Here is a 23,604-nt window from a genome sequence, read left to right on the forward strand (position 1 = left end):
GTGGCTTTCCTTCTTATGCTTAGAAGTCAGATTTTTCTTTTCTGATGCTTGCTTCTTGCTAACTTAATATGAAATTAAGTATTTTAATATTTTTTTCTTTTTCCTTGCTTATAAGCAGTTGACTCATGTGCTTAGTGTTCATCTGGATTTGTGCTTAATTCTGCTTGGAATTCACTGTGTCACAAATCCGTGGGTTGTTGTATTTTTCTAGAAAATTCCTTGTAACTTAAATATTTTCACCCTGTTTTTCTCCCCTTTCTTTCTGGGACTCCAACAGCATTATGATAGACCATACTATATAGTCTCATTCATAGCTTTCGGCTCAGTTTTTGTTTCATTTCGCATTATTTTCTCTCTGTGCTTTACTTGAACTTTGTAATTGACCTGTCTTCAAGATTAATGATCCTTTCTTTGGGTTTGTAATGTTTGCTGACAACCCATTCACCGAATTCTTCATTTTACACATTTTTTCCATGATACTACATCTGATTGTTTTTAGAGATTCTATTTCTCTGCACTATTTTGTCTTGTATTTTAAGAAAATTATAGCTTTTTTTTTTTAAACTAAGGAATATATTTTGGGTCATCTGTTGGGTTTCTTTGTGTATCAGTTTTTCTCTTGTTACCAGCTCTTTCTCATGACTTCTAATTTTGAATCATTATTAAACGCTGAATATGAAACAATTCTATAGGCGAAGCTGGTGCTATTTTTCCTATGGAAAAACTCTTTTCCTTTTAAATGAGATTAGCTTGAGCTGTTCAGTAATCAGGAGTTGACCTAAGAGCATTACTGAGCTGTGGTTTACTTCCAGTTCTAATGTCTGTAGAGTAGTCCTTGTTCTCCAGTGTTCTGTGCCCCTCGCTCTAGACAGATTTGGGGATCTTAAGCACCATAAGACTAAAGAGATGCTCTCTCTACACTGCAGTGGAGGCCTCGGGCTCTATGGTAACACTTATGCTCCATGAGCACAGGAGATGTGGTGGGCCAGTTGCGTGTCTGGTGCTCCTGGAAATTCGAATCTGTCACAGCAGTTATCATAGCCACTAACATCTCTGTTGTTTCTCCTCCCTTTAGGCCGGTACTTTTGTTGGTAGCAGATTCAATCCAGTGTACCTTGTCCAGATTTAGGAAATGTCCCCAGACACAATAGCAGCTGATGTACTGAGCTTGACAGAGAAGGCTCACCTCATTCTGAAGCTTAATTCCTGTGGACTTAGACAAGCATTGCATAATGCTTTTGGGGCATGATGGCAATTATCATATAGACAGCCTTGCTGGGTGGTAGGCTTTATTGTTGGTGTAGGTAAACTTGATGGTATTTGTACCCAATGACAAATTTCTCAGGATGTATCCTTATCGGTTAAGCAACACAGAATTAAATTGTACAGAAGTCCTCTAAGACTTTAATTTATAGATGGCCTAGTATGAAGGGTTGTCTGGCATATCTTCCCATAGCCTATCCAAAAGTGCAATTTTGGGAAATGCTATTAAAAAGTTATTGCTGTGCAGCATACCCCTGATGTTGTAAAGTAATGGTCATGAATGATTTATGGTTTGAAATGGAAATCAATCAAAAGTACTCTACCCCTTCTCTTAGTTTGAAAAATAATTTGAAGACATAATTTATCAACATGAAAATCCCATTTTTTACTTTAAAATAAAAAGCTAACTTCATTGAAGAGACCTATGGTATGATTTGTAAATACCACCTTATCGATATGTATCCTGTTTTTTCTTTTATTTCAGGAATTTTTGGAGTGTGCCCATGAAGCTTGCAAAGCTCATAATCTTCAGCCTGTGAAATTTTTTCTCAACAAAATCATTCAGACTTATGAGATGATGATCGTTAGACATGGGTAAGTTTGCACACTCGTGGCCAGAGTTAGTAATTATTTTTTTAAAGATTTATTTATTTTTATTCAAAAGGCAGATATACAGAGAGGAGGAGAGAGAGGATCTTCTGTTTGATGATTCACTCCCCAAGTGAGCGCAGCGGCCAGTTCTATGCTGATCCGAAGCCAGGAACCAGGAACTCTTCCAGGTCTCCCACACGGGTGCAGGGTCCCAAGGCTTTGGGCCATCCTCGACTGCCTTACCAGGCCACAAGCAGGGAGTTGGATGGGAAGTGGAGCTACCGGGATTAGAACTGGCGACCATATGGGATCCTGGTGAATGCAAGGCGAGGACCTTAACCACTACGCTATTGTGCTGGGCCCAGTAGTTATTTTTTAAATAGAACTGTTAAAACAACTACAATTTGTAAACCAGAAGCAGCAGCAGAGTTTGAAGATGGTTTAGGAGCAAGCTACCCTTCCCTCCCTTTCCCAGTAGCTTACAAGACCAAAATTCGTTTCTTTATTGTATTGCAGGCCCAGCAAGGGTTAGTAAGGAAAACTCATTTGGTGATAACCACCACAATGAAAGATCTCTCTCTCTCCCTATTTCTCTCTCCCACCCTCCCTCCATCTCTCCATGTCTCTGTCTCTTAGTTTACTAATAAAATGTTTAATTTAAAATGTAATTAAGTTTTATCATCTGGAAATTTTTTAAAAGATCTCTTTATTTTTATTGGAAAATCAGATACACAGAGAAGAGGAAAGACAGAAAGATCTTCCTTCCACTGGTTCACTTCCCATTCGGCTGCAATGGCTGGTGCTGAGTCGATCTAAAGCCAGGAGCCTGGAGCCTCTTCAGGTCTCCCACATGGGTGCAGGGTCCCAAGGCCGTAGGCCATTCTTGACTGCTTTCCAAGGCCACAGGCAGGGAGTTGGATGGGAAGCAGAGTCACCAAGATTAGAACCAGTGCCCCTATGGGATCCCAGCACGTGCAAGGTGAGGACTTTAGCCACCAGGCTACCGTGCCGGGCCCACTTGCTGAAATTTTTATTATATCTTTTTAACTAGATATTGATATTAATGTAAGGAAATTATTTATTATACTTATTTACTGATATTAATATAAAGACGTTATTGTTTTTTACCTTGTGTCTGTGGAAAAATTCCTAAAATTTCAAAAAAAGATGAGCGGTAATTATCACAGGATGCACAGTTCTGTAGAGGTCTAAACAACTCGGTGTTATTTCTTGGGTTAATTACCTACTTGCTTCTGTGCTTTCATAGTTTCATGTTAGTAGGAGAACCTTTTGCCGGGAAGACCAAAGTTCTGCACGTGCTGGCTGATATTCTCACCCTTATGAACGAACATGGCTACGGAGAGGAGGAGAAGGTCATTTACCGGACTGTAAACCCCAAGTCCATTACCATGGGCCAACTCTTTGGGCAGTTTGACCCAGTGTCTCACGAGGTATTGCACAGCTTGACGGCACAGCCAGCCCAGACATCTGCAGTGTTTTCATGCTTTCACTGTTAAGTGCAGTTTTACAAAGGGAGCTTTCTTGTGCTTTTTTCCCTGCAGTGGACTGATGGTATTGTGGCTAACACTTTCAGAGAATTCGCTTTAGCAGAAACACCTGACCGGAAGTGGGTTGTCTTTGATGGTCCTATTGACACCTTGTGGATAGAGAGCTTGAACACCGTCCTGGACGACAATAAAAAGGTATGTCATGTTTAAAAACAAGCGACCTCAGACCTAATGTCGCACTGTTATTGGGTTCAACATTCAGGCAACCAAGATGAACCATTCTAAATGAGACAGCAACTTGAGTATACTTCGAAACTATCCTGTCAATGAAAGCTATGTGGTAGCAAGTCTTTCTTTACTTTTTCTTAATACAATGAGAATTTTAAAACTTGTGTTAGCTGACTGGCATAGTCTTCTATTTGGTAACTTCAAGCTAATGATTTCTTCCGGAACTTCGAATTGTTATTTTAAGAAAAAGTAAAAAAGGCCTTATTCCTTTTTGGAAATATTGAATGTTGCAGCGTTCCTATATATGTGTGCAGTGAGATATGCAACAGAACTTCAAAGGAAAGCCTTCTGATGCTTTGAGAGCAAGTATACATAAGGTAGATTATGTGTGCTGGTTTGCATTACTTTAGCATATATATGCATTCAAATAAACATTACCCAGATAGACACAGAAAACTCCCTGTACCCTACATTCACTCGTGTGCCTTCCCTGTCTATGCATACACTCCCATTCTAACTTGTGTGATAATCACTATTCTAATATTCATGATAAGCAAATTTTGCCAATTCGTGACCTTGATATAAATAGGAGAATGCTCTTGAGTGTCTTCACTTTTCAAAAAAAAATTATTTGAAGAGACAGGAAGTAAAAATAGAGCTAAAAATTTCAGTAACATTGAGCTGAGGATAGAAAGTAAATATACAAGAAGCCACGACGATTCAGAGAGGGGGTTAATGAGTAAAGTGAGTTCAAGGATTCAGAGGCAGGTAGAAGGATCGTTGCCTGTTGGGTGAGAGAGAAGTGTGAGAGGTAGTTGTAGACATAGGTGAATGTACAGATTGCATGGCAGAAACTTGTAGGCAGTTTTTGTTATAACTTCTCTTTATGAAGTGCTGGGCCCTGGTTCTTTGCAGATAACATGAAGTTAAAGCAACCATTATGGAAAACAGAAAAGAGAATTGTCAGGGAAAGCATAGGTGCGTATCTGGGAAGCCCTGAAAGTCACACTGTGTTGAAGACACAGTTTTAAGTGTAGCAAGGTCTGCCCTTGTGACAGCATCACTCCCAGCCCCAGTAGGTTGGGTTTTGGTCTTGCTGAGGTTGATCAATGGAGGCATTTAATAACCAATGGCGTGAAGCTGGTAGAGAAGCATTGAAGCATAGATCAGAAGCTGCTACCAATGAAAGCAAAATGACAGGGCTGTGAAAGTCCTTCAGAGCATGAAGAGCAAGTGCGGTAGGAGCGAATGAGTGGGAGAAGGGGGCAGATTGGAAGCTGTAGGAAGAGCATGAGATGAGGCAGGGGAAGGCCTCAGATGCATGAACTGACTGCCTGGAGAGAAGCACGAGAAAAGACTGAATGAAACACAGTGGTCCAGCTTTTGAGGGACTGAGACGCTCGTCCTTACCCACACTGGATCATGTCAGAGGTACTGTGGAGAGAAGGAGATTGGGCCACCTGCCAGTGGCTTTCAGCAGAGAGGAATCCTTGGTTATGGGTGACAAAATAGCAGCTGTTCAAAGAACAGTTGATTGACCTTGAGGGTGGCCTAGAAGTAGCCAGTAAACAACACTGGAGAGCCTGAAGACTCCACTACCCAAACTGGTGTCAGAGAGGGATGTGTGCTGCATCATGTTATGGTACAAGAGTCCTACTGTTCTGGGGACCGCCATTGAGTCCCCACGTTAAAACATCCATGTCACACATCAGGGTATCTCGCTTCCACTACTGGCTCCGACTCCCGATGCCAACTTTTTGCTGGGAGGCAGCAGTGATGTTTGGGTCCCTGCTTTCACACGGGGGACATGGATGGGATGCCAGTCCCCAGCATGAACCCTAGCCCAGCCCCAACCCTTGAGGGCATCTTGAGAGGAAACCAGCTCTCCATCCTTGTCTCTGTTTCTGCTCTCCCCATCACCACTTTCTCTGCCTCTGAAATAAATGGAAGTTGGAATGTTGTAGGCCAGCACTGTCACATAGAACTTTCTACAGTTTTGGGAATCTCAATACTATCTGATGGAATGAGCACTCATCAGTCACCCATGGCCCTGGAGCATTTTGAAGGGTGACTGAGTACAATCTGAAGAACAATTTTGAATTTTGTTGAATGCTAACGCATTGACACTAACGTAAATCACCACAAATGGCTAGTGGCTGCCGTGTTGGGTGACCCAGCTCTATACCATTCATTTTTTTTAATCCAAAAATATTAAAAGGGGCCTCATTGTTAATATATAGACAGAAGCAACAATAGGACTGGGATGACAAGAAGTAAAGATGAACCACTGAAAGAAAAATGTAGGCAAAGAATTGAAAGGGTTCAGTAATGGAAAGGGAAACACCTGTTTGGTGGAAGAGACGGATGCAGAAAATATTAGCTTATCTAGGAAATGACTGATGGAGCTAGACCTAGAATTAAAGGTTTTCTGCTTCAATTCAAATACTTATTCCTTTATCTCACAGGAGATGCTTTCTGTTAGGATACATTTTTATCTAATTTGGAAATATTTTTAAAATAACAAAAAATAATTGCCTTTAGCTTTGCCTCATGAGTGGAGAAATAATTCAGATGTCCCCTCAGATGAGCCTCATCTTTGAAACCATGGACCTTTCCCAGGCCTCAGTAAGTTCATTGTTTTATTTATTCACTTTTTGTGATTAGTTTCACCATGCTTGCTTAGGAGGGATGAGCAGTGTGCTAGTGACTCAGGTCCTCTGAGAGCAGGGAGGGGCGAGCATGCAAGAAGGGGCTGGACCATGGCAGGTGTGGATGCCTGATCGGGTTTTGCAGAAGGTGGAAGACTTCTGTAGGGTGGCTGTTTGGGCCTTTCCAGGTTTTGAGATGATGGTGTATAAAGACCTGGAACCATGACCTTCCTGGGAAACTGAGTTGAATGAAAGTAGTTTTCTATTTGAGGACCATCTGGTGAAGATGGGACTGTCGAGACAGATAGGAACCAGATCTGGAAGGGACTCCTAAGTCATGTCTAGAAGTAGCTGGTGATTTCCAGGAGCCGTTGCTATACAAAGCCACCACAGAGCAAGACTCCTTGTCTGTCTCCTGCAGCCAGCCACCGTCAGCCGCTGCGGCATGATTTACATGGAGCCCTCACAGCTCGGGTGGGAGCCGCTCGTGTCTTCCTGGCTGAATTCCCTGAAGGGTCCCCTGCGGGAAGCTGAGCACCAAGCACTTCTGAGGGAACTTTTCGACTGGCTAATACCACCTGCTCTGAAGTTTCGAAAGAAACAGTGCAAGGTAACACTCGTGTTCTGACCCACTCAAGTTTTCGCAGTTTCCACTTAGCTTGAGGAAGTGCAGTCACAGTGGTGAGGTGAAGAGCTAACACCTTGCCTGCTGGGTGGTCTTTATGTTGCTCAACATACAGCTGAGTAACCTGGAGGTTGGAGTGCACTTCAGCTAAACTATCCATATAAAACAATGGTCTCGAAAGCTATCCAAATCCCAATGATTTTCCACTCTTACTTTAAATCCCTACCTTTACAAAGGCACGTGTGTACTTGGCGTTGCATATGAAAGCTTCTCATATTGTGTTAGTTTGCAGACACCCCAGGGTAGGTGGCCTCCGTGGGCAGAAGTGTATCCACCAGAGTTCTGGAGGCTGAGGTCGGTCGTGGCACAAGCACCAGAAGTGGATCCCTCACGACTGTGGGCAAGTCCCGGCAGCCCTGAACAGTCCTTGGCTCCAGGCTCTTCATCCACGTCACATCTCGCTTCTCTGTGTGGTGTTGAGAAGGGTCCAGGGTTTGGAACTGACCACCTATCACATCCTCCGGAATGGATCCCATTAAAATCCATAGCTTAATCACACCTTCAAATAACATTGTATTCATAAAATCATAGATTAGGCCATGGTCATGTCTTCTGAGGATCACCATTCAGTCACTATGACACACACTCACACACACACACACACCCCTATATTACTTCCACAGGAATAAATTCATTGATGAAGTTCCTTCTGACTGACTTCTGTCATATCACTGCACTGAATATTTTTGCCTATTAAATTTTTTTTTTAAAGATTTTATTGTTATTGGAAAGCCGAATATACAGAGAGGAGGAGAGACAGAGAGGAAGATCTTCCATCTGATGTTTCACTCCCCAAGTGAGACGCAACGGGCCGGTGCGCGCCGATCCGAAGCCGGGAACCTGGAACCTCTTCCGGGTCTCCCACATGGGTGCAGTGTCCCAAAGCTTTGGGCCGTCCTCAACTGCTTTCCCAGGCCACAAGCAGGGAGCTGGATGGGAAGTGGAGCTGCCGGGATTAGAACCGGTACCCATATGGGATCCCGGGGCTTTCAAGGCGAGGACTTTAGCCGCTAGGCCACGCCAAATCTTTTAATTCTCTTTTGATCACCACAAAGAAGTGACTTTAAAATTTAATAGGCAATGGGCCCGGCAGCGTGGGAGACCCGGAAGAGGTTCCTGGTTCCCGGCTTCGGATCGGCGCGTACCGGCCCGTTGCGGCTCACTTGGGGAGTGAAACATCGGATGGAAGATCTTCCTGTCTGTCTCTCCTCCTCTGTGTATATCTGGCTGTAATAAAATGAATAAATCTTTAAAAAAAAAAGATTTAGCAGATTACTCAACCTAAACTATTATCTCAGGGAGTGGGAAAAATATGCTGCATTAAAAAAAAAAAATTCTAACCGATGAAGATTCTGTGCGTGCCTTTCTTGAGAAAACACCTGGAGTCCTTGTACGGTTTCCAATCTTCAAGCTGTGATACTAGGTGTCGTAGGTAATACAAGCAAGGTGCCATCTTTCTAGGTAAGTAGTGCCACGTCTGTCTTTTCCTGATTCATTCTGGTATCTTCTGTATCCAGTCAGTCCGCGAGAGCAGCTGACCTCCTCTTCTTGACAGCGTTGGTGCCCATCCCCTCCTCTCCGTTTCCGCTTCTCGGCCACTGTCTCACAGCCCCCCTCCCGCTGTGCGGACCTTCATCATTTCCCACCTGAGTCACTGGCCACTCTGGCCTCCTCTGTGCTTACCGCGAGGTCCCTGACACAGCTCATAACACCTTTCAGGACGTTCCAGTCGTCTGCTTCTCAACCCTTGCTCTTTTTTTTTTAAGTTTAAAAGGATCTGTTTATTTGAGAGAGAGAAAGCGAGATCTTGAATCTGCTGATGCACTCCTCAAATGGCTGCAGCAGCCGGGATCTAGGCTGGACCCAGGCAGGAACTTCATCCTGGTCTCCTGTAGGGATGCGTCTCCTGCTGCCTTCCCAGACACAACGGTGGGGAGCTGGATAAGAAGCAGAGCGGCAGGGACTCAGACTAGTGCACTGTTACAGGATGCCAGTGTCAACAGCAGCATAATGCACTATGCCACAGCAGTCCCGCGAATCTTACTCTTTACCCATTCGTCTTTCACATCCCCCAGAACCCCCTCAGGCATGTGTGCTCACGTCCGCATTTCCTCCGGTTTGATACCAGATCCTGCCATAAGCAGCCTTGCCACCTTCCCACATTGCTAACTACTGCTTTCCCTCACAGTTCAGCTCAGTGTCACTTCCTCCAAGAAGTCTTTCTTGGCATTTCCTTGGGGCTGAGTTAGACTTATCCCAGGTACTCTGGAAGGTTCCTTCTACCCATATGGCGATTTTACCACACTTTGTTGTTGATTTAATTTTAATATTACTCCTTTTCAGGAATTGTATCTGTCAATTAGGTATATAGATAGCATGCTTTTCATAAATGCTTCTTGACTAAATTAATACTGAGTGGCTATAAGAGGTCTCATTTATGCTATCCTTAGAACACTATTTAATCTCTTACCACAAGTTTTCATTTGGCAGAGAATTTAGAATCTTATAATTACCTATGCCAAACTCAAATATTTGAGAAAGACCTTTGTCACACCTACCATTTAAGTTTTTAACTTTAAAGGCTATGAAAACTATATATGCTTTTTCCAGTTTGAAAAATATTTGATCATTGATTGGAGTGGGTTTAACATATGTATTTCAGATGGACTTTTCTTTGACTCTCCAGCTGGGCTGCCAGCCCAGCAGGCTGAGCTGTGTCTTCATGTTTGCCCTCTGCAGGAGCTGATACCCACAAGCAACAGCAATGTGGTCGTGTCCCTCACACGCCTCTTCGAATCCCTGCTCTGTGATCTGGTGGAAAATGAGCCATCAAGCAAGCACATCCGGGTCTGGATCATGGTGGGTTGCACATTTGAACCGGTTCATAGTTCCGTAGTAAAGATGAGCCTCACCAATCATGTTGGCATCAAAGGAGCAGAGCTGTTTGGGAGCTAATCACACACAGACGAGCAGGAGACGCCCTTCCTTGGCATTCTGGTGCTAAGAAGCGTTTTACTGAGAGCTCAATATATCAGAAGGAGCCACAGCAGTTACTTATGAGGACACGATTTAATATTAAACCAATTTTAGTCCTAGGTGCCTGAGTTTCCATCTGGGTCCCCCATATGGATGACAGGGGTCCAACTACTTGGGCCGTCTGCTTTGTCAGGAATGTTAGCACAAAACTGGATGATAAGTGGGGCAGCTGGAACGCAAACCAGCACTCATATGAGATGCTGGTGTTGCTGAGCATGACTTAACCCACTGTGCCACAATGTCAGCCCCAAGTGACACTCTTTGTAATAGCTGTATGCTTCTCAGTGTGTATAGCATAATCTAATTAGGCTGAACCCCTGTGGAAAGGAGATTTGTGTTGCTTCTGGTCTCTGCTTATTACAAATAGTGCTGCGGGGAGTTTCTTGGATGTCTATCATTTTTACAGGGGGAGTGTAGCTACAATAAATTCCTAAAAGACAAATTCTTGTATCAGTTGTTTCCAGAGAGTGGATGGATGGTTTGATTGATTTTACTTGAAAAGTTCCAAAATGAACTTTTCTAGGTCATTTAACAGGGAGCTGGATCAGAAGTAGAGTAGCCAGGGCCCGAACTGGCACCCATATGGGATGTCGGCCCTGCAAGCTGAGGATTAGCTTGCTCACTATCACACCAGCCCCTCAGAGGAACGATCTCTTATATGGCTTAGCTGTGCTCCATTCATATCTCTCTATATGTCTGTGCACACATATACCTGTTGCAAGTAGGTTGAATAGGCCCTAATGTTAAATTTTAGGGTTTTTTCAGAACTTTTTTGAAAATCATTTGTATAAATCTTTGAAATATTTCTTTCACCCATAGGCTTGCTTTATATTCTCTTTGATTTGGTCTCTTGGAGGAAGTTGTGATACAGATGGTCGCCTTGCTTTTGACGCTTTCGTACGCACAACCATAATGGGGAAAGACGAAGAAATACCAGTGCCAGCCACCGTGGGTAAATGGGAATGCCCATTTGAGGAAAAAGGCCTGATCTATGACTACACGTATGAGGTAAGATCTGAAGTGCTTGCTAGGATGAAATGTAAAACCGCCTTGGGTCAGCAGCCAGAGCGCCTGTGGGTCCCTGCTAGGGACGGTCTGACTCCTGGGGTGACCTTTTTAGTCCTTTTTCTTTAATTCTCCCACAACTTCTGGAGAGTATAGACAAATTTGCTCTAATATTCTTGGTGTCATTTTTACATGTGTTGGGTTTTTCCCACTTCATAAGAGTCCGCAAAGGTTCTTGGAAATAGTACTCAGTGTCTTTTTAAAAAAACATTTAAGCATTTTTGAAATGGAGACAGAAGGAGACAGGGCAGGAGAGAAGGAGAGAGAAATCATGTATTGCTGGTTTCCTCCCCAGGTGACTGCAGCTGCTGGGGCTGGCCCAGGCTGAAACCAGAGCCTGGAGTTCTGCCTGGCTCTACTCCATAGATGGCGAGGACTCAGTCCATCTTCAGCTTTCTCAGGCGCATTCGCAGGGAGACAGATAGTCTGAAGAAGATCATGCACTATTATACCACTATATAACGGTGGAATGGGGCTGGCACCGTGGCGTAGTAGGCTAATCCTCTTCCTATGGCACCAGTATCCCATATGTGTACCAGTTCAATTCCCAGCTGCTCCACTTCCAGTCTGGGTACCTGCTAATGTGCCTAGGAAAGCAGTGGAAGATGACCCCAAGTCTTGGGTGCCTGCAACCACATGGGAGACCTAAAAGAGGCTCCTGGCTTCAGCTTGGTCAAGTCCTAGCTGTTGTTGACATTTGGGGAGTGAACCAGCAAATAGAGGATCTTTCTACCTCCTCTCTCTGTAAAGCTGTCTTTCTAATAAAAATAAATCTTTTTTTAAAAATAAAAAGGTTATTTTATGTAACTAAAAATTTTATAATCATTTTAAACCAAATATGATAGTGATTGTACTATTTTAAATCTTCTATTCTCTTGTAGTTTAAAAGCCGAGGCCGCTGGCTCCATTGGAATGAGTTAATTAAAAGTACTAATTTAGAAGATAAACATATGAAAATTCAAGACATCATAGTCCCCACAATGGACACAATTAGATACACATTTCTAATGGATTTGAGTGTTACCTATGCAAAGTAAGAAACTTTCTATAAACATAAACTTTAAATAATGGCGTCACTTTAATAGGATTATAATAATTTGAGGTAAGTATTGAGGCCATGTTCCAGATAACTGAGCCCCCCGGAACTGATTCAGAGGTCCAAAGTGATGGCTGGTGATACTGGCGAAACCAGAATCCAGAGTGCTCATTGTCTACCCCAAAGCCTTTGTCATCGTACTTGATCATCTTTCCTGTATGTTCCAAAAGCCAGAGATATAAAACACTAGGCACAATTAATGATAAACACTAAACAGACAAAATTACATAATATTCATAAGCATTATTTTTTTTTAAGGTAGGGGATTACATTTTTTTCTTCCAGTGTGAGGTAAAGTGTCATTCATTTAATGGGAAGCAAGTGGTAGGGACAAATTGTCTCTGGATATTTTGAAAACACTTCAAAAAGATGAATCATGTGTTGCCACTGAAAGAGGGAACTATTAATGTTAATGAATTCTTGCGTCACAGGAATTGTTAGAAAATACCGTCTTTCCTTTTGTGTATGTATGTGTGTGTGTGGCATATACATGTATGAATGTAGGTATATATGTGTGTGTATATATATAATGGAAAAAAGAATCAGAGTTTGCCTCTAGGCAAACATTTTCAGATAGTAATAAAACTGGCTCATTATTACCAGTAATAGGTACATGTAATTGTCAGCTTTACAAATTACTGTCATTCTGCCCCTTTGAAACGAAATGACCAGGAAGCAAACCTTATCTTAGGCTTTGAGACAACCACGGAACAAACTATTCCAATCTTGTGGTCATCACTGTGTTCTATCTCATTGCCAGCCCATGGCTGTATCCCACACCAGAAACGCCAGCTCATCACTTTTTTTAAAAAAAACATTTATTTGTATTGGAAAGGCGGATTTACAGAGAAAAGGGGAGACAGAAAGATCTTTCATCTGCTGATTCACGCTCTCAGGGGCCCCAAGTGGCCAGAGCTGAGCTGATCCAAAGCCAAGAGCCAGGAGTTTATTCCAAATCTCCAATGCAGGTACAGGGTCCCAACGCTTTGGGTCGTCCTCCACTGCTTTTCCAGGTGACAAGTAGGGAGCTGAGTGGGAAGTGGAGCAACCAGGACGTGAACTGGTGCCCATTTGGGATCCTGGTACTTGCAAGGCGAGGATTTAACCACTAGGCTATCATGCTGGGACCAATACATCACTTCTATGAGGAGAAAACTTAGTGAGTTTTTAAAAAAGACTTGTTTATTTTCATTGGAAAATATATTTACATAGAGAAGGAGAACAGAAAAATCTTCCTTCATGGTTCACTCCCCGAAAGGATGTGATGGCCAGAACTGAGCCAATCCAAAGCCAGGAACCTCCTCTGGGTTTCCCATGCAAGTGCAGGGTCCCACGGTCTTAATACATTCTCCACTGCCCTCCCAGGCCATATACAGGAAGTTGGATGGGCAGTGGAACAACCGGGACATGAACCAGTGCCCACATAGGATATTGGCACTTACAGAGAATTAACCAATTGAGCCATCAAACTGGACCCAAAATGTTATGTTTTCAAAAATTAAGTATGCTATTACTTGTTTATGAATGGAATTTTTTATTGAGCAATGTTGATCTGTAAGTCCCTGCAACAATAGGCAAAAATACACACCAATTTTCCTTTTGCCAATCTTTCATAAACAACAATTACAGGTAAAATGAGTTACTAGTTGAAGATTGTTGAAGTGTTCAACTAGCTCCAGCTTCGTGTAGTACAAGATATTGTGACATTTTTCCGTTCTGAATGCTGTGTTCATTGCTTCCATAAAGGCCAATGCTCTTTGTGGGCCCGACGGGTACAGGAAAATCCGTGTACGTGAAGGATAAGCTGATGAACCACTTGGAGAAGGACCGGTACTTTCCTTTTTACATTAATTTCTCTGCACGGACCAGTGCCAATCAGGTTCAGGTTAGTTCAAAACCAGAAACAAGTATCTCTAGTTTTGAACTCTGTGTGTATGTGTGTGTGGCAACTGGACATCTGTGAATTTAAGCCTTAAAAGTCTAGGGAATTACAAGCTACTTTGCAAGTCATCTTTTGAATGAAGATTGGGTTATTGAAAGGAAACACACACCCGCTTGTCAGCAAGGTTGGATTGGGGGCAGGGATGCTGAGGTCCTTTTATTGTTCTTTTTAGACCCTCCTTCCAGGGGCACCTGCTGCTCCCTGGACTGTTACTGTGTGGTACGTCCTGCCCTTCCCACAATGCCAGATCAATAGACTCGGTCAAACCTCTGCTAATTGCCCTTTAGCCTCTGTTCCTAGATTTATGTCTGTTCAGTCTATTCTGACCCCCTCCTGTCTGTCATTTTAAGCCTATACAATTCCCTTAGCTTCAGATTGGTACAAATTTAGAGCTATTTCTGTGTGGAGCTTTATTTTAATGATAATAGTAACTTCACTGCTCATTTTTTTGCAAAGGACAAATGAGTTTTAAAAATATTAAAAAAAAATACTGTCAGTAGGGAGGGGCTGGCACAGTGACATAGTGTGCTAACCTTCCACTTGCAGCACTGCCATTCATGTGGGTGTGGGTCTGAATCCCCAGCTGCTCCACTTCTGATCCAGCTCCCTGCTAATAACCCACAAAAGCCGTGGAGGGTGGAGCAGGTCCTTGGGCTCCTGCACCTGTGTGGGAGACCTGGAGGAAGCTCCTAGCTTTGGACTGGCCCAGCTCTGGCCATGGCCACTATTTGGAGACTGAACCAGTGGGTGGGAGATACTGCTGTTCCCTTTCTCTCTGTAACTCTTTTAAATGAAACAAATGTGTTTTTAAAAAATAACAGACCGTCCATGTCTGTGTTACCTATACCAAGTTGCTAAAGGCTGTTCAGGTAAGTATTAGTAGATGCTTTGGGGTAGCTGCTGAGGAATATAATAGGAATATACATATGTGTGCATTAAAAATACATGTGTATGCATTAGAAGTACATGGGTAAATAACAATTCTGATTATTCTTTGAATGATCTCCCAAAATAGGGGTAAATACATAAATACACAAAATTGCTATTTAGCATTATTTCCTTTCTAGGTCAAATACGAATTTTATGTTAATCATTGACAAATAAATGGCAACTGTTACTAATAAAAATCCCATGAATTCTAGCAATATACATATTCTTGTTGAAAATCATTTAACATAAGCAATGATGATAAATTTCTTAATTCAGTAATCGGCATATAACCCACTCTTTCTTGTGAAAATTTTAGAACATTATCATGGCTCGATTGGATAAAAGACGCAAAGGAGTTTTTGGACCACCTATGGGAAAGAAGTGCATCATTTTTATAGATGATATGAATATGCCTGCTTTGGAGAAATATGGAGCTCAACCTCCTATTGAGTTACTACGACAGTTTTTTGACTGTGGAAATTGGTAAAGATCTAGTTTGTCTGATTTTTAAATATGTTGTTTTCATTAAATTTGGAAGAGAACTGGACAGAGCTTTTCCATTTGCTAGTTCACCCGCAAATGTCTGTAACAGCTGGAGCCAGAATGAAGCCAGGGGCCAGGAACTGAGTCTCCCATGTGCTCAGGGAGACCCAAGTACTTGAGCCATGCTTGAGCCGCCACCTGCTGCCTTCCAGACACTAGAAGGGAGCTGGGTTGGAGGGCAGGTATGTTGGAACTTAAACCTACATGCTGTGCCATGGGAGGTAGATCTGCCAAACAAGGGTGTGGCTATTGCACCAAACCCCTGTCCCTTAACTAGTGTTAGTTATAAGTTACACTGAAGTCATTTTATACTTTGGTGTTCGTTTGTTCCAGTTTGTGGAACTCTTTGTGTTGATGGTGTGATGTTATATGTTAAGAATCTTTTCTGATCATCTCAGCGCACAGCATCTGGAGATGGAATCCCCTGGGGTTCTCCCGTGAAGCCTTAGGCTTCCATGGGGAAGTTGGGCGTAATTCTCTATTGGTAACTTTTTTTCTTACTACTTTCAGGGTTTTTTATTAAATCATCAGTTGTAGTTTTGTTTTTGTTTTTTAAGCTTAAGAGCAGTAGGGCCGGCCATGCGTTTCAGTTTTGTTTGTTTCTGTTTGTTTTTCTGAGCTTCCTGCATAGGGTGGCTTTCCTGCAAATGTATCTGACATGTACTTAAGGAAAATTCTCAGTCACTATTATTTCAAATATTTCTTGTGTTTCTTTCTCACCTTCTAGTACTCACAATCCTCTATAACTTAGGTATCTTTTATGCCTTTTGCAGTATAACATAACATGTCCCCTGGTCCTCAGACAGCCTGTCCAAGTTTCATCCATCTGTTTAGTTTTTGAAGTTTGTTTTAACACATCTTCTGGTTCACAGCTGCTTTCCTTAGCCAGGTCCAGCCTTTCTTTGTAAGCTCATAAGCATTCTTCATTAATGTTACAGCATCCATCTCTTCTAGCGTTTCTGGTTTGTTCTTAGGGTTTCTGTCTCTCTTCTTACACTGGTCTCTGTTCTTCCATGGCTATCTACTTGGACGCTACAGTCCTTATCCTTTTAATCAGTGGCTTCAAATTCCCACTCTGATAGTCCCACCATCCCTGTCATGTCTGATTCTGATGTTTGCTGTGTCTCTTCAAACTGCGTTCCTTGCTTTCTGGTAGGCCTTGCGATTTTTACTTGCTAGTCTGATGTGATGTACCACGTAAGAGGAACTCCTGTAATTAGACTTCTAGTAATGTAGGTAGTCACACAAGGCAGGCATTCTGCAGTCCTATCGTGGTCACTCTTTTGTGAGCTCACACTGTCAACTTCATGGGAGTTTCTCAGTTTTTTATTTTCTCCCCCTGGTAGATGGGACAGGATGCTTTGGGCGGTTTAAAGGTGATATTTCCTTCGTGCTACAAGGAAGGCTAGGGGGCTGAGACTGGGCTTTGCCCTCCCTTCAGGTCAGTTGGTTTTTGAGACTACCCCACCCTGGTGAGCTGGGGCCAGCTCCTTTCTCCCGAGGGAAGGCTTGACTGAGAACCTGGTGTATTGGCATATTTAAATAGTTCCTCCTCGTCATCACTTGTCCTTGGCACAACGGGGATTTTCCCTGGAATTTACTGAGAACTTTGTCCAGCTCCTGGAGGTCAGTGTAGCAAAATTTTAGCAGTTGATCAGGACTGCCTGGAGATTTTAGCTCTCAGATTTGTTTGTCTGGAGTTCCCAGTAGTTATCTGCTACAACTGGGGTTTACCATCCTGCTACTGGTCCCTATTGTGGTCTCTGCCAGCAAGTGTCTGTTGGCTAAGCCATGGTCCATGTTGCCTAGCTGGTTCTAATACCCAGAGCAGTGATTTGTCCGTGTAACTCCCCTGTGTTGGCGGGATGGAGTGGTGACTTCCGGGTCTGTGCAGAAGTTCCATCCATAACTTTGTATGACTTTGTTCCTCTGAATGTGTTAGGCAACTGGGATTAGAATGGTGTTAATAATGCAGTACATTGTTTGCTTTTTCATCTATTATTTTCAGTTATTGAAAGTAATTTACCTGTTACATCGTCCTACCCACCATTCCCCGAGGGCTGACAGTTTGTGGATGATCTCCAACCCAGGTGACCATAATTAGCAGTTTCTACAATATTGAATTCGCTATGTTTTCTTTTACTATTTGGAATCCCAGTTCTTTGTGATGACTTGCTTTGGACAGCAATTTTTTAGAAAACCCTTCCATTCTTCCACATCAACTTTGTGATAATATAGCCTCTAATATTTTTTTAAAAACATATATTTTGGTTAAGGTTGATGATTGTTCATTTCCTCCTCTTGAATATAGTTTCCTCAATAAGGCCATGATTTTTTTTATCTCAGCGCAAGGATAGACTAATTTTGAAGCTACTTGATGTTTTTTACTCATTTATTTTTAAAAAAAAGCTAGAGAGCAAGTGGAAAGAGAGAAACAGAGAGCTTCTATCTACCTGCTGGTTCACTGCCCACATGGCCACAATGGGGTCAGCGCTGGGCTGGACCAAAGCCAAGAGCTTTATGTGGGTCTCCTGTGTGGATGGCACAGGCACAAGCATCCGGGCCATCTGTTTCCCATGTGCATTAGCAGGGAACTGATTGGAAGTGGAGCAGCTGGGACTTGAATGGCACCCATATGGGATGTTGCACTAATGGTGGCAGTGTGAACCACTCTATCCAACACTGGCCCCACATATTTAAGAGGCATTTATTTAGTCAAGAGATAGTTACAAAGATACACTCAAAAAAGGAGAAATAGTGAGAGAAAAAGAGATCATCCACCCACTGGTTCACTCCCCAAATGGCCACGTCAGCTGGGGCTGGGCCAGGCCTATGACAGGAGCCAGGAATTCCACCTGGTGTCTTTCTTGTGGGTTCAGGGGCCCAGGTAGTTGAACCATCTCCTGTTGCCTTCTTAGGCATATTAGTAAGAAACTGAACTGGAAGCAGAGTGACCAGAACTTGAAACCAGCACCCCAGTGCAGGCTGCTGGCATCACTGGCAGTGGCTTGAACCACTGTGCCACAATGCTGGCCTGCTCACTGATGTTGTAGACATACATTTTCAGCAGTACTAAAGGTCCATGGAATCCTCCAAGAAACCCCTGGCAGGTTAGCTGTGTGTCCCCCAGTCCTTAATGCTTTCTTCTATATAATTTTTAAAAAGGTTTGTTCTTTATTTTTTGTTTGAAAGGCAAAGTTACAAAGAGAGAGAAGGAGAGACAGGTCTTCCATCCTCTATTTCACCCCCCAAATGGCCACAATAGCCACAGCTGCTGGGCTGATTCCAATCCGGAAGTTAGGAAGTGCTTCAAGGTCTCCTGCACGGTGCAATGGCCCAAGCACTTGGATCACCCTCTGCTGTTTTCCCAGACACATTAGCAGGGAACAGAATTGAAAGTGGAACAGCCAGGACTGCAACTGGTATCTGCTCAGCTTTTGTTATATGTAATGGCTTTGAATTGTTTCCACTTAAACATTTATTCTGAAAATCCACTTCTAACAGTGCATATTGGTCTTTTTCATACATTTCATTGGCTTCTAATATTACTTAGATTTTGTGTAGATTTTGCCAGTTTCCTCAGCCAGATTGTTTTGGTGTTTATCAGGATTACTGTCAAACACCAAATCATATTTTTCATTCTTCCTAGTGTGCTTGTAGTGTAAGGATTGGCCCATATATATTTCTCCCTCAACCTCCTTATTTTGTTCAAGAATTTTAATATTAAAGGATGTAACCATCTATTGAAAATAGCCGCCATCTTACCTGTGGCCTTCTCAGCAAACTGTAACATTAAGGTGCATTTTTGAAGCATTATTATTCCCTCGTGACTCTCTTTCCATATAACAAAGTATCCAGATAATATTTAGACTCTGCAGATATGCTATGGAGACAAGATTTGAGAGAAGGAGAGAATCAGGGCTCTGCTGTGGCTACAAGGGCTATGTTATTCATGGTTCAAACTGGGACAGTCCTGGAAGTGGAGGGGTGGGGAAGTTGGGGGATGCTGTTAATAGTGACTCCGGGACAAAAGGCACAAATCAGAGTTGCTCTAGCTAAGAAGGGCCGCACATGCAGTCAGTCTACTTACTATCAGCCCCAAGTGACTATAGACACACTCATCTGTGCTTTTGCTTTTGGGGTTTCGGAAATAAAAGGACATGTGCAGAGTCCAGTGGAAGGAAGAGTGGAGGAAGACAGGCAAGTGCAGAGAGACATGTGAGAAACACAGGATCAGAGCAACAGTGTTAGCCACGCCAAGGAGAGAAAGGATTCTGGTCTTCAGAAAATCCTCTGCCATTCAAAACACTTATCCAAAGCTGTTCCTTTTAGAAAAGCTAAAATCAGAGTCAGTTCCTGGGGTCACCTATGCTGCAGTTCCTTCCATTGTCTGCACATTCAGGTGAACACTTCTGAATGTACTTTGCAGGTATGACTTGAAGGACACGAGTAAAATCACATTGGTTGACATAGAGCTGATTGCCGCCATGGGCCCGCCAGGTGGTGGACGCAATCCCGTCACACCCCGTTTTGTTCGACACTTCAACATCTGCACCATCAATGCTTTCAGCGATGAAACCATGGTCCGGATCTTTTCCACGATCGTTGCATTCTACCTCAGGACTCACGATTTTACACCAGAGTACTTCATCGTTGGGAACCAGATAGTCAGCGGAACTATGGAGGTGAGCGAGTGCTGCAACAGGCAATGGTCTAGTGTTACACATGTCTCCCATTTGGTCTTCACCTTGGCTTTTTGTTCCTGAAAAAAAGAAAAAAAGAAAAGAAAAAAACTGTTTCCTGAGCTACTTGGGTCTTCATTAGCAGAGAAGGAGTTCGAAGACTGGAGGAGAACCTGAGTCTCTGGATTAGGTGTCTGTGTAACTGATGCTTCTACCTGTATGAATATGACCTTTCACAAGTGATGTGATCGTCCAGAGGCTTGATTAAATCACAAAAATATCTCTATTGATGGGGGAGAGGGAAAACCAGTCCTATTTTCTGGTTCTTTCCCCCAAATGCCTGCCATGGCAAGACTGGGCCATGGAGTTCCAGAAACTGCTAACTCAGCCCAGGTTTCCCACACAGATGGCAGGAACCCATTATCTGAACCCCCACTGCTGCCTCCTGGGCTCTGTTAGCATGGAGCTGGAGCCAAAAGCTGAAAGTGGACATCGAACCCAGTGGGCCAATGGATAACATGTCTATGGCAAGCCCAATTTTTAAATCACTAAGATGGCAACATAATACCAGTGTGACAAAGTGGTCCTAAGGCCATCTGGAATCAGTCTCTGCCCTATTAGTAGGCATTTCCCCAATTGTTCAGTTCCTCCTGCAGATTAGTTTACATTCTCTTTCCTTACAATGTCATGTTTATCTTTAAAAAGAGAGAAAAAAGTTCAAGTAGCTTATGAACACATTACTTTTAGCTAGACCACATAAGTTTAGAAGTAGCAGTGGTAAAATAATAAGGAAATACAAGGGCAGGAACAGTAAAACAAGATGGCTGTTGGGGCCCGAAAGAGCTTTGGCGTCCTCAGCGTGTGTCATCTCTGGCTCCGAGGCCAGAGCAGCCCCATCTCTGCTGGTAAAAGGAATAAGAATGTGTTTGCAGGTAAGTCAGAGACCATCTCACCAATCCAAGCTTTCTGGAAGCTTGATACAATAGGATTCAACTTAAAACAACAGGAAGTAAAAAGCTTCTTAAAGTCAGACCCTTGTTTCCAAAAATGTCAGCTCTCCCCACGGTTCCTCTCCGCTGGTTTCAGCACAGTAGTGGTGCTGTGAACAAAACCTTAAGCAAACAAAGAAGCAGTACGTTGATTCTGATACATAAAGGTGCTTCCTTCATCAAACTGGATGTTTACATTTTGGGTACCTCCTGGGAAGGCAGGGGAGTTGACCAGCTAAAAAGAAATACGGAAAGAATTCTTCCCCCAATCTTTGAAGCTTTAAGACCTACTGTGTGCGGATGTTGAGTTGGGGAATGAGACTCAGAAAGCACACAGGATTTGTTTTTCTATTTTCTGGACTATTTGATAAAAGACTGAATTCAATTTCCTTAGTTTAAGCTTCGTTTGGTGAGTTCTCCATATAGTAAAAACAATCTTTATTTCTGTATTATAACTAATAAGGTGGAGGAAGGGAAACGATTAGAAGAAAGGAGACATACAGTAGACTGACTTTGAGACAAGAGTGGTCAAAAGGAAATTCTTTCCTCCTCTTTTTCACTGGGAAAGCTTTAGAGCAAGCTACCACATTTTACTTTCTGGCATGGTCTTTTCCTATGTTTGAATGTAATCAGGTAATATGAGGTTCCCTCAACTCCATAGTGTCTGCTTGAGCACTATCAGGAAACATGAATACTCCCATGGAGTGTGAGACTCAGTACTGTCCAGTGCTCGAATCTGACAGGATGGATAAAAGGTAAAAGAATCTGACAGGGTAAGTAAAATGTCTTCCATGGCGGCACACCTCGGCTGGTGATTGGTTTTAGCTTTGTTGTTTCTTCGTGCTCAGGTATACAAGCAATCCATGGAGAATCTTCTGCCCACTCCTGCAAAATCTCACTATACTTTCAACTTGCGTGATTTCTCGCGCGTCATCCAGGGCTGCTTGCTGGTCGAGAGAGACGCGGTGGAGAGTAAGCGCACCATGATCCGCCTGTTCGTGCATGAGGTCCTGCGGGTGTTCTACGACCGCCTGGTCAACGACGATGACCGCAGTTGGCTCTTCAAGTTAGCCAAGCGTGTCATCAAGGAGCACTTTAAGGAATCATTTGATATGGTCTTTGCCCGACTGAGGGCAGATAATGCTCCGGTGAGTACAGTCAGTCATTAGAAACCCAAGAAGTTAGAACGTAACAGTAATGTGAATGGTTACTATCAAGTAACCATTCTATCATATTTAAAAATACGGTTGATTTTTCTTGAATGCATCCTTTGAGGTTTTCTCCATAAATAGGTGTTTGAGATTTGTGTTCAGGGGAAAGTTTGTAACCAGTTACTTGAAGAATAAAAGCTGCTATGATGGGGAGTATGCAATATTATAGAGTTCATGATAATATCCTGGGGCTCCTTAATGTCCAGTAGGTTGGATCCACACAGAATGACTCCAACAAGGAACTTATAAAAAGAAAAAAAGCTTTTTAAAAATCATGATTCATAAGGACATAATTGAAGGTATTCATTTTGTAATTATAATTACTTAGTACCTAATGTTTAAGATTCTCTAGTAATCATTCCATAACATGGATGACCAGTCCATGTGTTTTCTTAGTTATTTCAGAAGAGCTTGTAAGTGTTGTAATTTGTTGTTTTCCTGTCTGTAGATAACCGAAGCAGATTTAAGAAATCTCATGTTTGGTGATTACATGAACCCTGATCTTGAAGGAGATAATAGAGCTTATATTGAAATTCCAAGTATTCAGCAATTTAATGAGGTTGTAGATCAATGCTTAGATGAGTACAATCAAACTCACAAGACAAGAATGAATCTTGTGATTTTCAGGTACAGTAACAAACCTGACTTTGATGCTGGAAATTGCTATTTGTTAAATTTTATCGTGAAGTATTGAAAGCTTAGAAAAAAATGTGTAAAGAAAAACCTACTGGGTAACCTTGTAGCCATCATCCAGGTTAAGGCATAAAATGTGGTCATTTATTTGGGGTCTCCTGTTGTAGCCAACCTTCCCTCACCACATCCACTAGAGTAGTCAGAAAAAATTCAAACGGGCTGGCGCCATGTTGTAGTAGGATACGCCTCTGTCTAGGGGCACCAGCATCCCATATGGGCACCAGTTTGTATCCTGGCTGCTCCATTTCCAATCTAGCTTCCTGCTAATGGCTTAGGAAAGCTTTGGGTCCCTGCACCCACATGGGAGACCCAGTAGAAGCTCCTGGTTTTAGATAGGCTCAGATCTGACCATTGTGGACATTTGGGAAGTTAATGGATAGATCTGTCTCTCCATCTCTCTTATCTATAACTCTGTCTTTAAAAATAAAATCTTAAAAATAGAAAAATGTTTCTTTGGACTTGAACTGCACATAATGTGTACAGTCTTATTTTTC

General features: G+C 42.7%; 1 protein-coding gene across 1 annotated transcript in view; it reads left to right on the top strand.

The window, feature by feature from the left end:
• The window catches only part of DNAH12 (dynein axonemal heavy chain 12), a 128,294-nt gene that overhangs the window by 50,059 nt on the left and 54,631 nt on the right, over nt 1-23,604 (top strand). Inside the window, exons 30-42 of the mRNA XM_058678477.1 lie at nt 1,748-1,857; nt 3,122-3,305; nt 3,417-3,557; nt 6,132-6,215; nt 6,660-6,848; nt 9,663-9,782; nt 10,779-10,967; nt 11,906-12,057; nt 13,867-14,005; nt 15,309-15,475; nt 19,965-20,220; nt 22,055-22,354; nt 22,866-23,044. Of these exons, the coding sequence (XP_058534460.1) occupies nt 1,748-1,857; nt 3,122-3,305; nt 3,417-3,557; nt 6,132-6,215; nt 6,660-6,848; nt 9,663-9,782; nt 10,779-10,967; nt 11,906-12,057; nt 13,867-14,005; nt 15,309-15,475; nt 19,965-20,220; nt 22,055-22,354; nt 22,866-23,044 (2,210 nt within the window). The remainder of the gene's footprint in view (nt 1-1,747; nt 1,858-3,121; nt 3,306-3,416; nt 3,558-6,131; nt 6,216-6,659; nt 6,849-9,662; nt 9,783-10,778; nt 10,968-11,905; nt 12,058-13,866; nt 14,006-15,308; nt 15,476-19,964; nt 20,221-22,054; nt 22,355-22,865; nt 23,045-23,604) is intronic.

Source organism: Ochotona princeps, chromosome 21, assembly GCF_030435755.1.
Source record: "Ochotona princeps isolate mOchPri1 chromosome 21, mOchPri1.hap1, whole genome shotgun sequence".
Lineage (NCBI taxonomy): Eukaryota > Metazoa > Chordata > Mammalia > Lagomorpha > Ochotonidae > Ochotona > Ochotona princeps.